This window comes from Prionailurus viverrinus, chromosome A2 (assembly GCF_022837055.1).
Source record: "Prionailurus viverrinus isolate Anna chromosome A2, UM_Priviv_1.0, whole genome shotgun sequence".
Lineage (NCBI taxonomy): Eukaryota > Metazoa > Chordata > Mammalia > Carnivora > Felidae > Prionailurus > Prionailurus viverrinus.
Window position 1 is genome coordinate 1753093 of NC_062562.1, and position 20399 is coordinate 1773491.

A 20399-nucleotide genomic window follows, 5' to 3' on the forward strand; every position below is an offset into this window, starting at 1 on the left:
GAGGAAAGATCAGGAACTTGCAAGCTGATGATTAAAGTGGCTAATTTTTTAAGAAATGTTTATTTTTGGGGCGCCTGGGTGGCGCAGTCGGTTGAGCGTCCGACTTCAGCCAGGTCACGATCTCGCGGTCCGTGAGTTCACGATCTCGTGAGATCTCGAGTGATCTCGCGTGAGTTCGAGCCCCGCGTCAGGCTCTGGGCTGACGGCTCGGAGCCTGGAACCTGTTTCCGATTCTGTGTCTCCCTCTCTCTCTGCCCCTCCCCCGTTCATGCTCTGTCTCTCTCTGTCCCAAAAATAAATAAAAAAACGTTGAAAAAAAAAATTTTAAAAAGAAATGTTTATTTTTGAGAGAGAGGGAGAGCGAGTGGGGGAGGGGCAAAGAGGGAGGGGAACCGGGCTCCGCAAGTGGGCTTTGCGCTGGCAGCACAGAGCCCGACGCGGGGCTCGAACTCACGGACTGTGAGATCCTGACCTGAGCGGAGGTCAGACGCTTCACCGAGCCGCCCAGGTGCCTCTAAACAGGAAAATTTAAGATGGCTTGGGGTGCCGTGATCCGAGCCTAAGAAAGAAAACGGGGAAGCATGACAGGGAGCCCTGGAAGTTTGGCTCGCCCAGGAAGGCTGCCTGAGGAGGCAGGGGACCCAAGTGGCGAGGGCTAGCGGCCTGCGGGTTCTTGGGGGGTGTCTCTCGGCCCAGGGGACTGCCAGGGCAAAGACGTGTAGGTGAACGGAGCTGAGGGCCACTGGGGGGCGGGTTAGGCTTGGCCCCGTGGGTTTTACACAAGGTCTGTAACATGCAAGGAGGTGAACCTGCACGGGGTGGGGCGGGGGGCAGGGCAAGCCTGGGCCACCTGCACCTGTCCCCCAGGGGCCCTGGTTCCCTGGGGCTGTGTCTTAAAATAAGGCTGGGAAATCAAAGTTCCGGAGGGCACTTAATGATACAAAGTGTAACCTCAAAGCAAGCACAAAGATTCTGCTTTGAAACATAAGTCCGGAAGAAACAAACAAGCGACAGGGCGGAGGGGTGCCTGGTTAGGGGCAAGGGGGCCAGACCGGCCCCCTGTTCACCGGGTGACCTCAGGCAAGTGACTGCGCCTCTCTGGGCCTTCCTTTGCTCTCCCTTAAGGTGGGAATAACAGCGGTGACACATTAAGGTCGCTCAGGGTTAAAACGATGAGCGTCTCATCGGCAGCCAGCGGAGCGCCGTGTCTCTTACTAACGTGCAAAGGAGGAAAGTCGAGGCTCTTTCTGCTTTTCCCGCCTGGCTCCTTGCCCCGCGCCGCCGCCGCCTCGGCCCTGAAGGCCAGGGCGCCGGGGGCGGGGGTAGCCCATTTGGCAGGCGGGGAAACTGAGGCAGCCGGCAGAGGGCTTTGAGTCGGGCTTGTGAGCGCCGCCCTCAGCTCCCCGGTAACCGCGGGGCGGGGAGTGCCCGGGAGGCCCCGCCCTGGGCGGTGTTTGTCTCTCGCCCCCTCCCCCCACCCCCTGGGAGCCAGGAATGCTGCTCTCCCGGGATCTGTTAAGAAAAGGCACGGGAGCAGCCAGCGAGGGGTTCTTAGGGGGAGGAATCACCACCTGCTGTGCCCCCGGGGGGAGGGGGGCAGGTCTACCAGGCCGAGGTGGGGGGGGGGGCCGGGCCGAGAGGAAAGGGACAGGGAGGGGGCAGGGGGGAGGGTGGGCTTCACGTCCTGCCTTCTCTGGCCCGGTGTCCTGGAGGGTGGCCTTGTACTCCCAGAAGCCAAGTCCCCATCTGTATCACGGGCGTGCAAATAACCGAATCCACGTTCCCAGCCACAGCCTCTATCGGGGCTGTCGTCCTGGCAAGTGACTTCGCCTCTCTGTGCCTCAGTTGCCTCATCTGTGACATGGGGATGATGGGATCTCCCTTCAGTGAGTGGATTAAATGAGATAGTACCTGTAAAGTACCCCCCGCACAAGGAAAGCACCCCCTTCCTTCCTTCCTCTCTCCTCTTTCCCTCCTTTCTTCCTTCAGTAAATTGCTCCTGAATCCCTGCTATGAACCGGGACTCCACTGTGAACGAGACAGACAATCTCTGCCCTCCAGATCGGATGTTCTAGAGAGGGGAGACGGACAGACCAAAAAAGCCAAGAGAATGTCAAGGGGTCACAAGTTCTCCGAATTAGGAACACGTCCTGGGGAAGGGTGGATAGGGCGGTCTGCCGTGGAGCCCGAAGAGCTTACTGTTCCAAACCGAAGAGCTTACTGTTCCAAACCGGGTGGCTGGAAAGCCTCACCGGCAGGGTAACACAGGAGCTGACAGGAGAAGGAGGTGAGGGAAGGAGTCAGGTGGAGATCTGGGGGAAAAGAGTTTCAGGCAGAAGGAACAGCACGTGCAAAGGCCCCAGGGGTCGGAGGAACAGTGAGGAGGCCCCAGGTGGCTGGAGCAGAGTGGGCTCCCTCTGCCTGGCAGGCCTGGCTTGATTCCCCCCCAAACATGGATCCCCCCTCCCCCCTCACTCGATCCCCCCTCCCCCAGGCATGGATTTCCCCCCCCAGGCACTTGCATTTTCTCTCCTCTCACCGGTTTGCTTCACTGCCTCTCACCAGCTTGCTGAGGGTCTCAGCTTTGGCATCTGGACATTCGGGCCTGGATCATTCCCTGTGTGTGTGTGTGGGGGGGGGCTTCCCCGCTCTGTGGGGGGCTGGGCAGCATTGTGATGACTGCCAGCGTCTCCAGATGTTGCCACATGTACCCTGGGGGGCAGCGTGGTCCCTAACTGAGAACCCCTGACCTAAATCCACCTTGCAGATAGAAAAGCTGAGGTCTCCAGAGAGGTAGCAACCTGCCCACAGGCCTGGGACCCGGGGAGTGTCACAGCCGGGCTCCCCACCCAGGGCGGGGGACCCCTGCATGCTCCAGTGGGCCTGCGGTGGCCTCAAGCCCACCTCCCGTTCCTCTGCTGTCAGGTGTTGGACATGGAGGAGATGACCATCTGGGAACAGCACACGGCCACGCTCTGCAAGGTGAGGCCTCCCTCTCCCCGCGCGGGTGCCTACAGGGGTGCCACCTTGATCCCGGGCTGCTCCACGGGAGGAAGCAAAAAGTCATCCTAGGTCTCCTCCCCTCTCAGGACCCCCGGAGAGGCTTTGGCATTGCCATCTCTGGTGGCCGAGACCGGCCCAGTGGATCCGTGGTCGTGTCGGATGTGGTGCCGGGGGGGCCAGCTGAGGGCCAACTGCAGTGAGTATCGAGGCAGCAGGGGTGCGGGCAGGGGCGGGGCCTGCCGAGAGCAGGGAGCTGTGTGGGCCAAAGCCAGGAGCGGGGAAAGTGCCTGGTGCCTTTCAGCTCTGTCAACACAGGGCTCGGAGCTGCCAGCAGCACAGGGTTGGCGTTGGGAGAGCCACCCTCCCCAAGCCACTTCCTGGTCCTTCGCTGTAGGTCTCCGGGGTCATAATGGCCTTCCTGAGGTGAAAGGTCCTGGAAGGCTTTTGTGGCCGCAGGGAAGGAGACGCTGTGTTCTGAGCCCTTGGGAGCGGCAGTCTCCTGGGAGTTCTGTTGGGAAAACGGTTCTGGGACCTGAGTGGCTGACGGGTGATAATGGTTCAGTCCAGAATCGAGACACAGCTCACAGCTTCAGAGAGAGAGAGAGACGTTATGAAACACAGGGAAGGGGCGCCTGGGTGGCTCAGTCAATTAAGCGTCCGACTTCGGCTCGGGTCATGATCTCGCGGTTTGTGAGTTCAAGCCCCGCGTCTGGCTCTGGGCTGACAGCTCAGAGCCTGGAGCCTGTTTCAGATTCTGTGTCTCTCCATCTCTCGGCCCCTCCCCTGCTCATGCTCTGTGTCTCTCAATAATAAATAAACGTTTAAAAAAAAAAAAACACACAGGGAAAGAGGGGGAGAAAAGCAGAAACGGGGGGCATGACAGAAGGATTGAGGGGCACGGAGACACTTACAATCCCAGCTTGCATTCTGTGGTTGCATTCTATCTTTTTTTGAACGTGTATTTGTTTTTGAGACAAAGAGAGAGCGCAAGCAGGAGATGGCCAGAAAGAGGGAGACAGAGGATCCAAAGCAGGCTCCGTGCAGTAAGTTTGAGCCCAACGAGGGCCTCAAAGTCACGGACCCGTGAGATCATGACCTGAGCCGAGAGCAAGAGCCAGACGCTAAACTGGCTAAGCCACGCAGGGGCCCCGGTTGCGTTCTATTATTCTAGTTGGATTTGTTGTTGGTCCCATTTTGCAGATGAGGAAACTGAGGGATAAATGTCTCCGGGAGCCTGGGGACACCAGCGAATTAGAACCAGGCCTTGTAGACTGGGAGGTGCCTGCCCCAAAGTCGGGCACTGGGGGACACGGCAGGGGCTGCAGGGAAGGCCTGAGGAGAGGGCTCCTATGTGAGGACTCGTCCCTGAGACCCAGCCTCCCTCTCCTCTCAGGACAGGGGACCACATCGTCATGGTGAACGGGGTCTCCATGGAGAGCGTCACCTCCACCTTTGCCATTCAGATACTCAAAACCTGCACCAAGTTGGCCAACATCGTGAGTGGGGGCCGGGTGGGCGGGGCAGCCCCCCCCCCCACCGCCCGTGGGCACCGCTGCCCTCCCCCCGCCCCCACTTTGAGCCCCACCTGCAGCCCGCGGGTGTTATGAGTGGAAGCTTCTACAAGCAGGTGGAATCTGGTCCCCATTTCACAGCTTGGGCGTTGAGGCCCAGAGAGGGGCTCCCCCAAGCCAGGGGTCGGGGCGGAGCCTCGAGCCGGCCCCTCCCCTTTCTCCCCTCACAGACCGTGAAGCGTCCCCGGAAAATCCAGCTGCCTGCCAAGGCCAGCCCCTCTGGGGGACATCAGGTCTCGGATGGGGAGGCTGACCACGGCCAGGGCTACGACGGGGACACATCCAGCGGGTCTGGCCGCTCCTGGGGCGAGCGCTCCCGCCGGCAGAGGACGGGCCGCCGGAGCCGGGCCGGCAGCCACGGGCGCAGGAGCCCAGGCGGCAGGTCTGAGGCCAACGGGCTGGCCCTGGTGTCGGGCTTTAAAAGGCTGCCGCGGCAGGACGTGCAGATGAGGCCCGTGAAGTCCGTGTTGGTGCGGAGGAGGGACAGCGAAGGTGAGGTTGGCCGTGTCGTCGGCAGTGGGGCTCCCGGTTCCCGCCAAGGGGCGCCGTGGCCGCGCTGACCCCCTGTCCCGTGTGTCCAGAGGCGTCCCCGTCCTGGTCCCTGGGACCGGGGACATGTGGCCTCATGCGGCAGAGGGGGGCAGGCCCAGGCCCCTGAGGTGGGGGTGACCCTGGGTGTCCCGGGGGGCCCCGCGGCCTCACGAGGTCCTCACGGGAGGGGGGCAGAGAGATGGGCAGACCCCGACCCGAGCTGCTGGCCGTGAGGATGAGGAGGGGCCGCGGGCCCAGGATGCGGGGCTTCTGGAAGCCGGGAAAGGGGGGAGCCAGGCCCTGGGGGAACCGGCCCTGCCCACGCCTGGGTGTTGGGACTTCTGAGCCCAGAACCATGAGATTGCAAACTGGTATTGTTTTCCAGCCTGGGAAACTCACACACTGTGGCATCCGTAGAAGCGTCACCATACTAGAATTCCCTCCGTAAGGCCAACGTGTGGCCTCTGACCCCATCTCAGTTCAATAGAAGCACCCTGGCCTGCCTTGTAATTAAAAAAAAAATTTTTTTTTTCTTTTTTTTTTTTTTTTTTTCAACGTTTATTTATTTTTGGGACAGAGAGAGACAGAGCATGAACGGGGGAGGGGCAGAGAGAGAGGGAGACACAGAATCGGAAACAGGCTCCAGGCTCTGAGCCATCAGCCCAGAGCCCGACGTGGGGCTCGAACTCACGGACCGAAGTCGGACGCCTAACCGACTGCGCCACCCAGGCGCCCCCAAAAAAAATTTTTTTTAATGTGTATTTTTGAGAGAGAGAGAGAGAGAGAGAGAGAGAGAATGACGGAGCGTGAGTGGGGGAGGGGCGGAGAGTAGGGGAGGGGCGGAGAGAGGGGGACGCAGAATCCGAAGCAGCTCCAGGCTCCGAGCTGTCAGCCCAGAGCCCCACGCGGGGCTCGAACCCATGAACCGCGATATCATGACCTGAGCCGAAGTCGGCCGCTCAACCGACGGAGCGCCCGCTCCCCCCCCCCCCCCCCCCAGGCGCCCCAGCTGCCTTGTAACTGTGATAACAAGAGTCACATCCTGAAAACTCTCACCGGGATGTCATTGAGGGTGTCGGGGAGCTGGGACCTGGGCTCCGTTCCTTCCCACGCCCCTGCCGTGGACCTTCTGCAACCCAGACCCCAGGCCCTGCCTCAGTGCCCCTCCTCCCCCCCACAGAGTTCGGGGTCACCCTGGGCAGTCAGATCTTCATCAAGCACATCACTGAGTCGGGCCTGGCGGCCAGGAACCGCGGGCTGCGGGAAGGCGACCTCATCCTCCAGGTGAGCCCAGGCTTCCTGTCGGGGGCGGGACAGGGAGACCGAGTGGCGGGTGGGGGGGGGGGGAGGGCAGGTGGGCAGAGCCAGAACCATTTGCACTTAGCTGCCTCCTTCCCAAGGGTTAGAGAGGGCCCCCCCGCCCCCACCTGCCAAATGTCAGTTTCTAGTATCCCCAGAATCCCGCGGCGGGGCCAGTCGCCAGGTTTACAGGACCAGCTCTGCCTGAAAGCTGGTTTCTTTCTAGACTCCTCTCCTGAAAATGTGTTTCTAGTGATTCCTGGTGTGGGATTCTCGAGGGTCCTCAGAGTTTTCTGTTTGTAGCGATCCCCAGGAATTGTCTGTTTCTAGGGGTTTGGGGCAGACACTAGAAACGGGTAACTCAGTAGGGGGGGGTGAGAAACTCACCATCCCCAGAGTAAATGCAAACACACTCCCCGCGGAAAATGTTAGAAAGGGATTCCTGGAGTGCGTGCAGAGGGGCATTCAGTCCTCCTCCAATTGTATGTTCCTAACCCACCTCTAAATGACTGCTTTTAGTATCTTTGGGTATCTACATATCTCTCCCTGGTTAGACCGGTTTATTTATTTATTTTTTTTGAGAGAGAGAGCGAGCGAGCGTGCTCGTGCATCTGTGCATGCAAAGAGGGTAGGGGCAGAGAGAGAATCCCAAGCAGACTCCGTGCCGTCAGCAGAGAGCCTGATGCGGAGCTCGGTCCCACGACCCTGGGATCACGACGGGAGCTGAAATCAAGAGTTGGACACCTAACGGACTGAGGCACCCAGGCGCCCAAGTTCTGGAGTTTTTGTGGGAGTCGCTTCTGGGCATGGTCTCCTCACAGCCGGGATCCCGTATGATCGTTTTCTCTTGAGAACGTCTGTTTTTAGCAATTGTGTGTTTCTAGTGCCCCCACCAAGCTGTCTGTTTCTAGCATCCCCGATCTAGTGTTAACTCCCTTCCTGTCTTCCTTCCCGGGCCTTTTAGATCAATGGCGTGTCCAGCGAGAATCTGTCTCTGAGTGACACACGGCGACTGATCGAGAAGTCAGAAGGGAAGCTGACTCTGCTGGTGCTCAGGGACAGAGGGCAGTTCCTGGTGAACATCCCACCGGCCGTCAGTGACAGCGACAGCTCTCTCCTGGACGGTGAGGGGCCAGAGGGCAGGCCCTGTGGGTTCAGCGGAGGGCAGGGGAGGCCGAGGAGGCCAGGCGGGGCCTAGCAGGGCACGTGAGCCTGGCCCTGTGAGGCTCAGAGAGGGACAGACACTTGTCCAAGGCCACACAGGAAGTGAGGGCTTACTGGCTGAGCCAGACTCTGGCCTAGGCCCCTTGGCTTAGAGGGGCCTTGACGTCCCCCTCTGCGGTGCGGGCTGCAGGCCTGATGGGACGTCCTCTCCGCTGCAGACATCTCCGACCTCGGCTCAGAAACGTCCCAGGCGCCACCCTCCCACGTCCCACCGCCACCCCAGCATGTGAGGCGGAGCTCTGACGCCAGCTGGACCGACTCCCCCGAGTACGTACCCCTGTCGGCCAGAATGGCTGAGTGGGAATGGAACGTGGGCGTATCTTTTCCGACTGGAGGGTGCGGTCCTGGTGGCCTGCCTGGAAGAGGCTTCCCCCGTCCACACATAGTCCTCCTGGCCCCCAGTACGTGGCTCTGGGTTCTTGGGACCGGGAGAGCCTGGTAGGGATCGACTTAAAGCAGAAGGAGCGGAATTTTCCAAGACCCCCCCCCCGCTTTTCGACTTCGATCCAATTTCGAACCCATTTTCGACTTCAGTCCTCCTTTAGGGATTTTCTCTTGGGGGCAAGGCAGCCATGGGTGTGTGCAGGGACTGGAGGGTGCTTGCTCGTTATGATGATGTTTACAGACGGGAACAAGTGGCAGTGACCTTGCATCCGTGTCCTGCGGTGGCTATAACACAGCGCCCAGACTTGGTGGCTTAGGACAGGAGAAATTTATGGTCTCGCGGTTCCGGAGTCCCAGATGAGGGTGTGGGCAGGGCCACGCTCCCCTTGGAGGCTCGGGGCGGGGAGGCGGGGAGGCGGGGAGGTGGGGAGGCAGGGGGTCGGAGGTCTCTCCTACCTTCTGGTAGCTTCCAGCAAGTCCTGGGCTCGTAAGTGGCCACCTCCTCTTGATGTCTTCACGTCATCTTGTGTGTCTCTGGGTCCAGATGTCCCCATTGTATAAGGACACCAGTCATACGGGATCAGGGCCTCCCCGCCTCCTACCGGTGGGTCCTCCTCTCCACCGATCGCATCCACCGCGACCGTATTTCCAAGTACCATCGCATTCTGCGATGCTGGGGGTTAGGATGTCGGCGCAGGAATTTTGAGGGGACACGACTCCATGCCTAAAAACAGAAGCGCCCAGGGGCGCCTGGGTGGCCTAGTCGGTTGGGCGTCCGACTTCGGCTCGGGTCATGATCTCGCGCTCCGTGGGTTCGAGCCCCGCGTGGGGCTCGGTGCAGACAGCTCAGAGCCTGGAGCCTGTTTCGGATTCTGTGTCTCCCTCTCTCTCTGACCCTCCCCCGTTCATGCTCTGTCTCTCTCTGTCTCAAAAATAAATAAAAACATTAAAAAAAAATTAAAAAACCAAAACCTAAGTGCCCAGCTCATGGGGATTAGGTCATGGGTATATTATCGCCAAGGCCTTCGGCACCTGTGAAGCAGGGGTCTATCCGTTATCTGTGGCTGGGTAACAAATTTCCCTAAAGCCTAGCGGCTCGAAACGCCGGTGAACATTATCCCACACGGATAATGTGGAGTTCGCTGGGTGCCTCTGATCTCTGGGTCTTAGGAGGCTACCGCCGAGGCGCCGGCTAGGGCAGTAGGATGTGGGGGTGGCTGATCCCCAGCGCACTCACAGCCGTGGGGACAGGAGGACTCAGGGCCCCGCGGGTCCCCCGAGCGCATGATCCCACAGAGACTTCAGAATACGGACCGAGACAGAAGCTGCTTCTCGTAACCTCAGCTCAGCACGCAGTTCCTCCTGTGCTGCTCTTTTCCCGGGTCCCCGGGGCTGGTTCGGCCGGGAAGGGGACCCCAGAGCCCCAGATCTTGGGTGCTGAGTATCAGTGACAGAAGGAGGCCACACGTGTGTGCTTGGGCCACAGTGAACGCCTGCTCCTTCGTACGGCTGTTACCGTGCAGCCGGGCTCGGGGACGCTCGGTAACGGGAGCGCCGGCCTCTGGAGCGACACAGGGCGGCATCGCTCAGAGGGTTGGGGGCGGGGGGGAGGGTCGCTTGCATGACCTTCCCCGGTGTCCCACTCGAACACAGGAGGAGCCGTGGGTCCGAGCGGCCGGACCGGCTTCTGGGCTGCCAGCTCGCTCCAGGAGGCGGAGGTGGGGAGGGGACTGGCGTTTCCAAATTTCTTTCCCGTGCCCTGGGGATTCACGGGGTGAATGTCAGATGCCAACGTGCGGCATGATCTTCGTGTTTTGTTCCTTTTAAAAACAATTTTCGATGTTTATTTTTCAAGAGAGACACAGAGCGCACGCGAGGGAGGGGCAGAGAGAGAGGGAGACACAGAATCCGCAACAGGCTCCAGGCTCTGAGCCATCAGCACAGAGCCTGATGCAGGGCTTGGACTCACGGACCGCGAGATCGTGACCCGAGAGCCTCACCGACTGAGTCACCCAGACGCCCCGTGACCTTGACGTTCTTTCAAAAGTATATAGTCACCCGCACGTGTTTATTTGGAAGCGTCTGCCGGGTCTGGAAAGTAACTCATCTGTGCTAACGGCGGGCTGGCTTTGCAGGGGACTTTCCTTCCCGTGTGTGTCTCAGGCAGCTCAGGCTGTGATGACGAATACCACACGTGGTGGGGGGGTGGTTTGTGGAGGCTGGAGGTCCGTGGTCACCGTGCTGGCTCTGGCGGTCCCTGCTGGGGGCTCCCCTCCGGGCTGCAGACAACCACCCGCTTCTCTCCGAGTGTGGTCACGTGGAAGAGACGGCACTCGGGTCCCGCACCCCCTTCCTGCCCCCCCCCAACCTCACTTAACCCTGATCGCCTCGCCTCCCAGACGCCCCACCTCCCAAACCATCATCCCCCCCACCCCCGGGGTTAGGACGGCGGTGGCGCGGGGGCGGGGGGGGGGGGGAGCACAACACTCAGACCATATCACCTTCTATAGCTTTTCACTAATTAGAATCATAAACGTGACCATCGGCCACAGGTTTGCCTCATTTTGAGCCATGCCTCCTTGTGGCCCTGACTTAGCCGTCCCCGGGGCTCAGAGGAGGGAACCCGAGTTCAGAGAGAGAGCAGCGGCCCCACGGTCTCCCAGCCAGAAAGGCAGAGTTTGAATCTGGGTGCAAATAAATGAGAATTGCTACAGTCGCCTCTCGGCATCCGCCCCTACTTCACCCCAAATCTGTTCCCCCTCCAGGGAGAGCCCCCCGCTTTGGCGGGACAATTCAGCGGATTCCAGAACCATCTCGGAAACAGGTGAGCGGACGGTGGCAGGGACGTGACTCTGAGCATCCTTCTGATTTTTCTGATCCCAACCAGTGAGGTGGTGCCAGGCAGGGCGGGAGAGGGGGGGCAGGGGCCTAAGAGGTCAGGGGCAGCTCCCTGGGAAGGACGGAGGGCTGGGTGACAGCGCCGTGGGGCAGGGACACCCTAAGGCTGAGGTGTGGCGGCTAGACCAGTCAGGGTGCTTGGAAAACACACTGCTGTTCCCTTTCAGACTCCCCCAGGCAAAGCAGCTATGACATCTACAGGGTGCCCAGCGGCCAGAGCAGGGAGGACCGTGGGTACGTCCCCCCGGGGAAAAGAGCCCCCCCAGCCGGACACTCGCGCATCCCGGGGCCGCGTCCCCGTGTTGGTGGGGCCGCCATGCGAGGCTGTGGGGAAACTGAGGCCCGGAGGGGGTGGGGGCTCTCCCAGGGAGGCCCAGCGCGCCCCCTCTCCACCCATTCCGGCCTGACCCCACCTCTGCCTCCCCTTACAGGTACAGCCCCGACTGGAGGGTGGTCCGCTTCCCCAAGGGCTCCACCATCGGCCTGCGCCTGGCCGGCGGCAATGACGTGGGCATCTTCGTGTCCGGGGTGCAGGAGGGCAGCCCGGCCGACGGGCAGGGCATCCAGGAGGGAGATGAGATTCTGCAGGTGACTTGGGGCAGCCGGCAGTGGGTGTGGCGGCCTGCTGGGTGGCCCCGGAGTCTGTCCTGGCCTGTGTGTCCTCCCCCAGGACCCGCAGCACCCCCAGGGACATGTGAACATTCAAAAAAAAATTTTTTTTTTTTACATTTATTTATTTTTGAGAGACAGAACTTGAGTGGGGGAGGGGCAGAGAGAGAGAGAGAGAGGGAGACACAGAATCCGAAGCGGGCTCCAAGCTGATGGCACAGAGCCCGCCCTGGGGCTCGAACTCACAAACCGTGCGATCGTGCCCTAAGCCAAAGTCGGACGCTTAACCGACCGAGCCACCCAGGGGCCCCTGGACATCTGAACATTTTAACGTCTCCCTGCCTGTGTCATGACCTCGTTGGCTGGGTCACGAGCCGTCCCTGCTGTCCTCCCGGGAGTGGGCCCCGTGCCCAGCAGACCTGGCATCGCCCGTCTGGCCGGGGGGGGGGGGGGGGGGGGGGGGGTGGCCGCGGCCCATGCCACGCCCCCTTCCCCGGCAGGTGAATGACGTCCCCTTCCGGAACCTGACCCGCGAGGAGGCCGTGCAGTTCCTGCTGGGGCTGCCGCCGGGCGAGGACGTGGAGCTGGTGACGCAGCGGAAGCAGGACAGTGAGTGCGCGCGCGGCGCCGGGCGGGCGGGGGCCGGGCGGGGGGCCTGGGCGCTCACCGAGCCTCCCCGGTCCGCAGTCTTCCGGAAAATGGTGCAGTCCCGCGTGGGCGACTCCTTCTATATCCGCACGCACTTCGAGCTGGAGGCCAGCCCCCCGTCGGGCCTGGGCTTCACCCGCGGAGACGTCTTCCACGTGCTGGACACGCTGTACCCCGGCCCCGGGCAGAGCCGCGCCCGCGGGGGCCACTGGCTGGCGGCGCGCATGGGGCGCGACCTCCGCGAGCAGGAGCGGGGCATCATCCCCAACCAGAGCAGGTGCGTCGCCCCTCGGCCTCGGCTTCCCCGCCGCAGACGGGCGCGGCCTCCCGGCTCCCGGGCCCGGTTTCCGCCGCCCTCCGTGCCCAGCCCCCTGCCTCCTCCCCAGGGCGGAGCAGCTGGCCAGTCTGGAGGCCGCCCAGCGCGCCGTGGGCGCCGGGCCGGGCGCGTCTTCGGGCTCCAACGCGCGGGCCGAGTTCTGGCGGCTGCGGGGTCTCCGTCGAGGGGCCAAGAAGACCACCCATCGGAGCCGCGAGGACCTGTCCGATCTGACCAGGCAGGGTCACTACCCGCCGTATGAACGCGTGGTGCTTCGAGAAGGTGGGTCCGAGGGGCGGGGGTCCGAGGAGGGGGGCTCGTAAGGCTGTTGGAAGCTCTGGACAAGTCTTCCTCCGCGTCCAGGCTTCGGAAGCCCCCATCCTTAACCTCTCCCCCCCCCCCCAAAATACCCATTTTGGGTTATTTTAGGGTGCCGAAGGAAACAGGAAAGGGCTCCTTTCCTTTTCCAGTACAGATCCGCAAGCCGCAGGCGCAATCTCGAAAAGAAGTGCTTACCCGTAACTTAAACAATTTACCTTGTTACCATACCCAAAGTATTTTAACAGATAACCCAATTATAAGTAGTCGGTGAGATATTTCACACCCTCTTGTGTGTGTGTAAGCCCTGGTGTGTATTCTGCACTCGGCACATCTGGGTTCAGACCAGCCACGTTTTAGGGGCTCCACGGCCACACGTGGCCTGCGGTGGCCGCCCGGGCGTTCCGTGGGTGCTGCCCTTTCTGGGGGGTCAGCTGGCGCTGAACAGACACCCTTTAAAATCCACGCATACTGTGAACGGGCGTGAGACCGAAGCCTGAACACGCGTGTCCACAGCAGCACGGCTCACAACGGCCCAAACGTGGAAACAACCCACATGCTCACCGACAGATGAAGGGATACACACAGTGTGCCCATCGCGCATGCGCAGATCGCTGCCCCGCCCACTAGCAGGAGCGAGGCGCCCACACCTGCTGCCCTGCAGACAGACCCTGAATGTTTGACGCTCAGAAAGGGAACCAGACCCCAGAGCCCACACGGGGTCTGAGTCGACGTGTGTGAAACGTACAGAACAGGCTCAGCCAGGGACAAGAAGGGGCTTCGTGGGGGCTGGAGGGGGTGACTTTTTTTTTAAGTTTATTTTTTTATTTTTTTTTGAGAGAGACAGGGTGTGAGCGGGGGAGGGGCAGAGAAAGAAGGAGACACAGAATCCGACGCAGGCTCCAGGCTCTGAGCTGTCAGCATAGAGCCTGACGTGGGGTTCGAACTCACGAACCCTGAGATTATGACCTAGGCTGAAGTTGGGCGCTTAACCCGCTGAGCCACTCAGGTGCCCCTCAAAAATAAACTTTAAAGAAAAAATTCAAAAAATCCTTTCCGAGGGATGGGAATAGGGGTATCAGGAGGGGGCTGACTACTCCCTTTTCTCCTGCCATTGTGCGTTCTGTGCCCGTTTCCTCATGGCTAAAATGATATAGCCATCAGTCCATTGGTTGGCAAACTCTTCCTGCAAAAGTTCAGACACAGTTACTATTTTAGTCTTTGTGGGGCCGTGTGGTTGCTTTCAAAACGACTCCACTCTGCACGAAGGCAGCCAGAGGCAGTACCTGAGTGGACGTGACTGTGTTCCAATAAAACTTGATTTATAAAACAGGCAGTGGGCCGGATGTGGCCCCACGGGTTGTAGTTTGCTGTCTACTGACTTCAATGCTATAACCCAACCCACGTGAGAGCTGCAGAAGCAGAAAAGAGCTTCTTTTTAAGTCATAGCCTGGGTGTAAGTAACGGAGGGTGGTCTCACATCTTGTTTTTCTGCCTTATGATGTGGTCCAAGACCATTCGAGCCGGGGAAGAGGCAAGAAGGTGAACAGGGATCCTATCTTTCCTGGAAGGCTACAACCCAGAACGGCGCGCAATTCTGCTTGCACCCCATTGGCCGGGAGGTGGTCACGTGGCCCTCCTGCCTACAGGGGACGCTGGGAGATGTAGTCTTCAGCCGGGCAGCCATGGGCCTGGTTGGGTCTAGCGGTCTTTGCTGCAAATGGGATCTTTTTTTTTTTTTTCAACGTTTTTTATTTATTTTTGGGACAGAGAGAGACAGAGCATGAATGGGGGAGGGGCAGAGAGAGAGGGAAACACAGAATCAGAAACAGGCTCCAGGCTCTGAGCCATCAGCCCAGAGCCCGATGCGGGGCTCGAACTCACAGACCGCGAGATCGTGACCTGGCTGAAGTCGGACGCTTAACCGACTGCGCCACCCAGGCGCCCCATGCAAATGGGATCTTGATCCTTGCCGTTTCTCTGCCCCTCAGCCAGCTTCAAGCGCCCGGTGGTGATCCTGGGGCCCGTGGCAGACATTGCCATGCAGAAGTTGACTGCGGAGATGCCCGACCAGTTCGAAATCGCAGGTAAGGAAGCAGCCTTGTTGGGGGAACGATTTCACAGCCTCTTCCCCAGCGCGGGGGCCGAGGCAGCTTGATGAGGGGGCTACTGCTGCTGCTGCTGTTTCGGGAAAGAGTTAAAACAGCCACGGCAGGCAGGCACGAGGCAGATGAGTCACCAGCGCCCCCTCCAAGGCCTGGGCCAGACGTCCTGAGCCAATCATGGCGCTCTTTGTCTGGATAGAGCCTCAGAATCCTTCTTAACACAGTTCGCCCGGCAGCCATTGCCAAAGCCATTGCCGATGAACCCAACGTGCCACCTGTCCCTTCCTTTATTGAGGTATAGACACAGCGTTGAGCAAGATAGACAACTGTTCCCCCGAGAACACCAAAAATTCACGAACAATTACTGAAATAAGCTGGGGGGGGGGGGGGCGGGGGTCAGTAAATTAAAGCTCCAGGGCCAAATCTGGCCCATCAGCTAAGTGTTTATACAGCCTGCCAGCTAAGAATGGTGTATCTACACATTTCAAACGGTTGAAGAGAAGTTAAAAGAAATGTGATGTGACACATGAAAACGATATGAAATTCACATTTCACCACCTATAACCTATCAATAAAGTTTTATTGGGATACAGCCACACCTGTTGGTTGACACACTGTGGCCGCTTTCCAGCGGAGAGAAGTGTTTGCAGAGCGGATGCCCTTGAATACAGCATCAGATCAAAGCCCCGTGGGGTGGCGATCTTGGTCAGGAGCCCCCCAAAGGAGGGCGGAGGGGCATTTCTTGCAGACACACACCGTCTCCTTGCCAAAGTGTCCCCTGGCCGGGGCTTTCGAGCGAGGCCGTTCTCTGGGCAGGTGTCACCTCCAGGCAATCCCTGCTCCTCCTGGCTGGGTGACCCTGAGCTGGTGGCTTGCCCTGAGACCTCACTTCCTCGTCTCTCAAATGGGGTTGTGAGTGTGGGAATGGTCTTCGTGCCCGTGCGAGGTGCGAGCATTTCAGGAGGTGAGGCCCTTTCTCACCGCCCCGGAGGGCTCAGCAGCCTTCAGGGGGCTTTCCCCACAGCAAAAGGGAGGCAGGGTCTGTGGGGAGGGAACTTGGCGGAAGGACGAGGCTCCGGCGTGTGGTTTGGAGGGCAAGGTCGTCTTAACATCACTAGTCGCCAGGGAAGTGCCGATCAGAACCACAGTGCGAGGCCAAGCGAGGCCCGGGACGGGGTCAGAGTGTAACACAGCAAAACAGAGCATAGCAAGTGTCCGTGAGGATGTGGAAAGTGGGGGTCCTCGTGCTCGGCTGGGGGAGCGTGAGACCAGGCGGCCACTGTGGAAAACTACGAGCAGCTCCTCGGTTACACAGAGTCATCGTCTGACCCAGCGAGCGAGTCCACGTCTGGTCTATACTGAAGAGAAGGGCCGGGTCTCCAACGGGCACTTGCACCCTCATGTTCCCAGTATTAGCCACAGTGAAGGATAAACACAGTGTCCGTCCACACACTGGAGTATGATCCAGCCGTAAAAAGGAAGGACGTCCTGCCTCCTGCCACCACGTGGGCGGACCCGGAGGACACTGAGCAGTGACAGAAGCCGGGCACAGAAGGACACGTCCCGTGTGACCCCCTGGAGGAGTCCCGCCCACAGACACAGAGAGTAGATGGTGGGAGCCAGGGGTGGGGCAGGAGGTGGGGAGCCAGTGTTTCATGGGGACAGAGTCTCAGTTCGGGGACATGGAAAGTTCTGGAGACAGATGGCGGGGGCGGCTGCACGACAGTGTGAGTGTGCCTGAGGCCGCTGAGCTGTGTGCTTAGAGATGGTGAGTTTTATGTTCTGTACATTTTATTTTACTTTTTAAATTTTTTTAATGTTTATTTTGGAGAGGGAGAGAGAGAGAGGGAGAGAGAGAGACAGGGTGCGAGCAGGGGAGGGGCAGAGAGAGGGAGACACAGGATCCGAAGCAGGCTCCAGGCTCCCAGCTGTCAGCCCGGAGCCTGACACGAGGCTCAAACCCGCAACCTGTGAGATCATGACCCGAGCTGAAGTCAGACCCTTAACCGACGGAGTCCCCCCAGGTGTCCCTGTTCTGCACATAATAATAAAATAAATTAGGTAGGGTTCTGCCCCACTCCCCCCCTTTTCCTTTTGGGCCCCCCGCACCCCCCAGGGCAGGGCGTGTCACCTCCATCAGCCCTTGGCTGTCCTGGAGGGCTTCCTGGAGGAGGCAGGGCTCTATCTCGAGTCCTACAGAACGGATGGGGGATGGGAGAGCAGCAGACGCAGCCCGAGCCAAGCTGGGGCCAAGCGGGGCGCAGCTAGTGCCTGGAACACAAACACCACATCGGGCTCCTTGCCCTGCCCCTTGTCGGCTCCGTGACCCCGAGCCAGTGACCTTATGTCCTTGAGGCTGTTTCCCATCTGCCACATGGTCCACGGCAGTGTAGGCCACGGTCAGGAGGGAGACTGAGTGCAGCGAGTCAGGCTCGTGGCTGTTGTTAGACTTGCCCTCGGGGTGATGGGCAGCCATGGTGGGTTCTTGAGCAGGGGAGGGGCAGGTAGGCCCGAGAATCTGAGCGGCGAGGGGAGCGCCCTTCCGCAGCCGCCGGTCACCTCTCCCTCCACAGACAGCGTATCGAGGACCGACAGCCCCTCCAAGATCATCAAGCTGGATACCGTGCGCGTGATCGCCGAGAACGTAAGCAGGGCCCCGCTCTGTGCCCCGTTTCAAGGGTTGGGAAACCAAGGCCCAGGCCTCCAACCCGTTCCCGCCCCGGCCGGGCTGCACGGCACAGACCCCCTCGGCGCCCCTCCCGGAGGTGCTGCGTTGCCGGGGCTTGAGAGGGACAGAGACACACAGTGGCGAGCCCTGGGCCGTCACAGCCCCTGCCCACTGCGCTCGCCTGCGCCCTGAGGTCAGGGTCCACCTTGACCCGAACCCTCCAACTCCACCTCTGATCTTCTGACCTTTCACCTGCCTCCTGACCTGTCCGCTGCGTCTCTGGGTGTTTCTCTCCCTGCCGTCCGCCCCGCCCCCCGCCTCCGCCTCCGCCTCCGCCTCCGCCTCCGCCTCCGCCTCCGCCTCCGCCTCCGCCTCCGCCTCCGCCTCCGCCGCGGGCTGGGCGCAGAACAAGCACGCGCTCCTGGACGTGACGCCGTCGGCGGTGGAACGCCTCAACTACGTGCAATATTACCCCATCGTGGTCTTCTGCGCCCCCGAGAGCCGCGTGGCCCTCAAGGCCCTGCGCCAGTGGCTGGCGCCCGCGTCCCGCCGCAGCACCCGCCGCCTCTACGCGCAAGCCCAGAAGCTACGCAAGCACAGCGAACACCTGTTCACGGGTAGGCGGACGGCGGGGTGGGGGGGAGGCTGCGTGGGCGGTGGGTCCTGGCCGCGCACTTGCGGCCACGCTGAAGCCCCCTCCCCGCAGCCACCATCCCCCTGCATGGCACGAGTGACGCCTGGTACCGGGAGCTCAAGGCCGTCATCCGCGAGCAGCAGACCCGGCCCATCTGGACGGCCGAGGACCAGGTACCCGGGGCGGGGGTTGGGGCACGTCCACGGCCAAGGTCGGACCTGAGGTGACGGTCTGGACCTGCTTTGGCAGTGAGGTTGGAGGCCGGGGGTGGGATTGGGAGGAGGGGGCGGGGCCTTGGCTCAGCCAGGCCACGCCCACCCCGCAGCCGGACAACTCGTCGGAGGGCAACCTGGACCTGCCTCACCGAGGCCTGGCCGACAGCTCTGCGGATCTGAGCTGTGACAGCCGGGTCAACAGCGACTACGAGACAGACGGGGAGGGCTACACGGATGGCGAGGGCGGCCCCCACACGGACGTGGACGAGGGTCCGCCGGCGCCAGCTCTGGCCCGGTCCTCGGAACCCGTGCTGGCGGATGAGCCTCAGAGCCCGGGGGATCATGGGAGAGCCCCGGGTCCCCGAGGGGCCCAGGTAAGCAGGGCACGGGCGGCGGCGGGGGGCGGGGGGGGCGGCTTGGCAGGGGTCTTGGGTGGGGCTGGGACACACAGGGGAGCCTGTTTGCCACCAGGATGTTAACGAACAGAAGCTTCTCTGATCAGATCAGTGTCTCAGACCCGGACCTAGGGTATTTGAGCCACTGAGTCACTGAACAACTTAGAACAAACATTGTAACCTCTGTATTTCCTTATCTGGGACATAATGAAATGGATGAATCTTGACGTCACAAGGTGGCTGTTTCAACTCAGTGCACTTCGTCCAAGTCCCAGCCCACACTAGTTGGGTGTTTAACAACAACAAGTATTTATATAGGATTTGTTCTTACTGAGGCTGCCTCAGCCTCTGCAGTGCCCTTTATAAATTCGACAAAGGCAACCCTTCCTCCAGACTGTCTCTTGTTAAATATAAAAATGTACAAATCTGTGAGGTCTCTGCTTGGAATGGTGCTTCCCTGGAGTTGTGCAGTATCCAACCTGCTCAACTGTCCACGGCAGCTTGCTTATGGGGCAGGCACTATCCTGAGCACTTTCCATACACGGATTTATTTATGAGTTCCTAACAACAGCCCTCTGAAGAATTCTACAGCTGGGAACCCACTTCCCCCTTTGCTGACAGGCTAGGGGATCGCAGCCAAGGCCTTTCTCTGTCCCACCCCATTTTCTCACTAAAAATTGGAGGAGTTGCAGACCTGTGTGGGGCAAGGAGAAAGCGTGGGTAGCACCACTGGGGCCAAGGTGGGAAGCTGGGATGGGGGTCCTCTACACCCTACTTTGTCTTACTCTGGGGGAAGTGCTGACCTCCTTTCTCCCCCTCCAAGGTGGATGGCCATTCCCCCCATGGTCAGTGGCGACAGGACAGCATGCGGTAAGAGCCCCCCATAGTCCAGATTGGGGCCCCTCGGCCCTCTTCCTGGGACTCAGGCTCTGGGGGTGACGAGACCGAGAACCAGGCTATGCCTTCATGGTGCTCCCAGCCCAGTGGGTGGGTTGAAAGCAGACAGGGTCACTCAGACCCCCATGTCGTCAGGGCCAAAGAAGCAGATGCTGTCTTCCTACGAGGACTGATTGGGAAAGTCTCCTGAAGGACAGGACACTGGCTGGGGCTTTGAAGGATGTGTAGGAGTTCGTTAACGAGGCTTGACCCCTAAATGCACAGTCTCGCTCATCTCTGTCCACACCCACCGTGCCCCACAGAGTCAGCCTCAGGTAAGGGTGGCTCCTGCCTGTCCCCTGCCCACAGCCTCTATTCTATTTCCTGATCCCCAGGACATACGGGCAGGAAGCTTTGAAGAAAAAGTTCACGCGAGCTCGAGACATGGAGTCCTCTGACGAAGACGGCTACGACTGGGGCCCGGCCACCGACCTGTGACCCCTCCCAGGTGGCCAGCTGGCCCCTATCCCCTCTTCCTCCCTAGAGCTGGGACTCAGTTTCCCGTACGGAACCTAGAACCCTACCTCCTTCTGCCAGTCTTTAATAAATAGAGTATTTTCACAGCACTGGCTTCTAGAGATTTCCAGGAAGGACACCGAGTTGAGAGTCGGTCGTATCCTTCCTCTCTCAACGCCACAGATCTCG

General features: G+C 60.3%; 1 protein-coding gene across 4 annotated transcripts in view; it reads left to right on the plus strand.

Annotated features, from left to right (window-relative positions):
* Positions 1-20317, plus strand: part of TJP3 (tight junction protein 3) — a 28423-nt gene extending 8106 nt beyond the window's left edge. For 3 of the 4 annotated variants that reach the window (XM_047844172.1, XM_047844153.1, XM_047844162.1), the window contains exons 2-21: positions 2926-2982; positions 3090-3199; positions 4397-4499; positions 4745-5066; positions 6286-6389; positions 7369-7528; positions 7787-7895; positions 10778-10836; positions 11078-11144; positions 11342-11498; positions 12020-12128; positions 12207-12444; positions 12554-12765; positions 14793-14888; positions 17480-17550; positions 17981-18191; positions 18281-18381; positions 18534-18797; positions 19642-19688; positions 20090-20317. In XM_047844172.1, the coding sequence (XP_047700128.1) occupies positions 2935-2982; positions 3090-3199; positions 4397-4499; positions 4745-5066; positions 6286-6389; positions 7369-7528; positions 7787-7895; positions 10778-10836; positions 11078-11144; positions 11342-11498; positions 12020-12128; positions 12207-12444; positions 12554-12765; positions 14793-14888; positions 17480-17550; positions 17981-18191; positions 18281-18381; positions 18534-18797; positions 19642-19688; positions 20090-20192 (2691 nt within the window). In that variant the 5' untranslated portion in view covers positions 2926-2934 and the 3' untranslated portion in view covers positions 20193-20317. Of the gene's footprint in view, positions 1-1688; positions 2288-2925; positions 2983-3089; positions 3200-4396; positions 4500-4744; positions 5067-6285; positions 6390-7368; positions 7529-7786; positions 7896-10777; positions 10837-11077; positions 11145-11341; positions 11499-12019; positions 12129-12206; positions 12445-12553; positions 12766-14792; positions 14889-17479; positions 17551-17980; positions 18192-18280; positions 18382-18533; positions 18798-19641; positions 19689-20089 lie in introns of those variants that run through there. The other variant, XM_047844181.1, reaches the window with a different exon arrangement.
* The last annotated feature ends 82 nt before the right edge of the window (positions 20318-20399 follow it).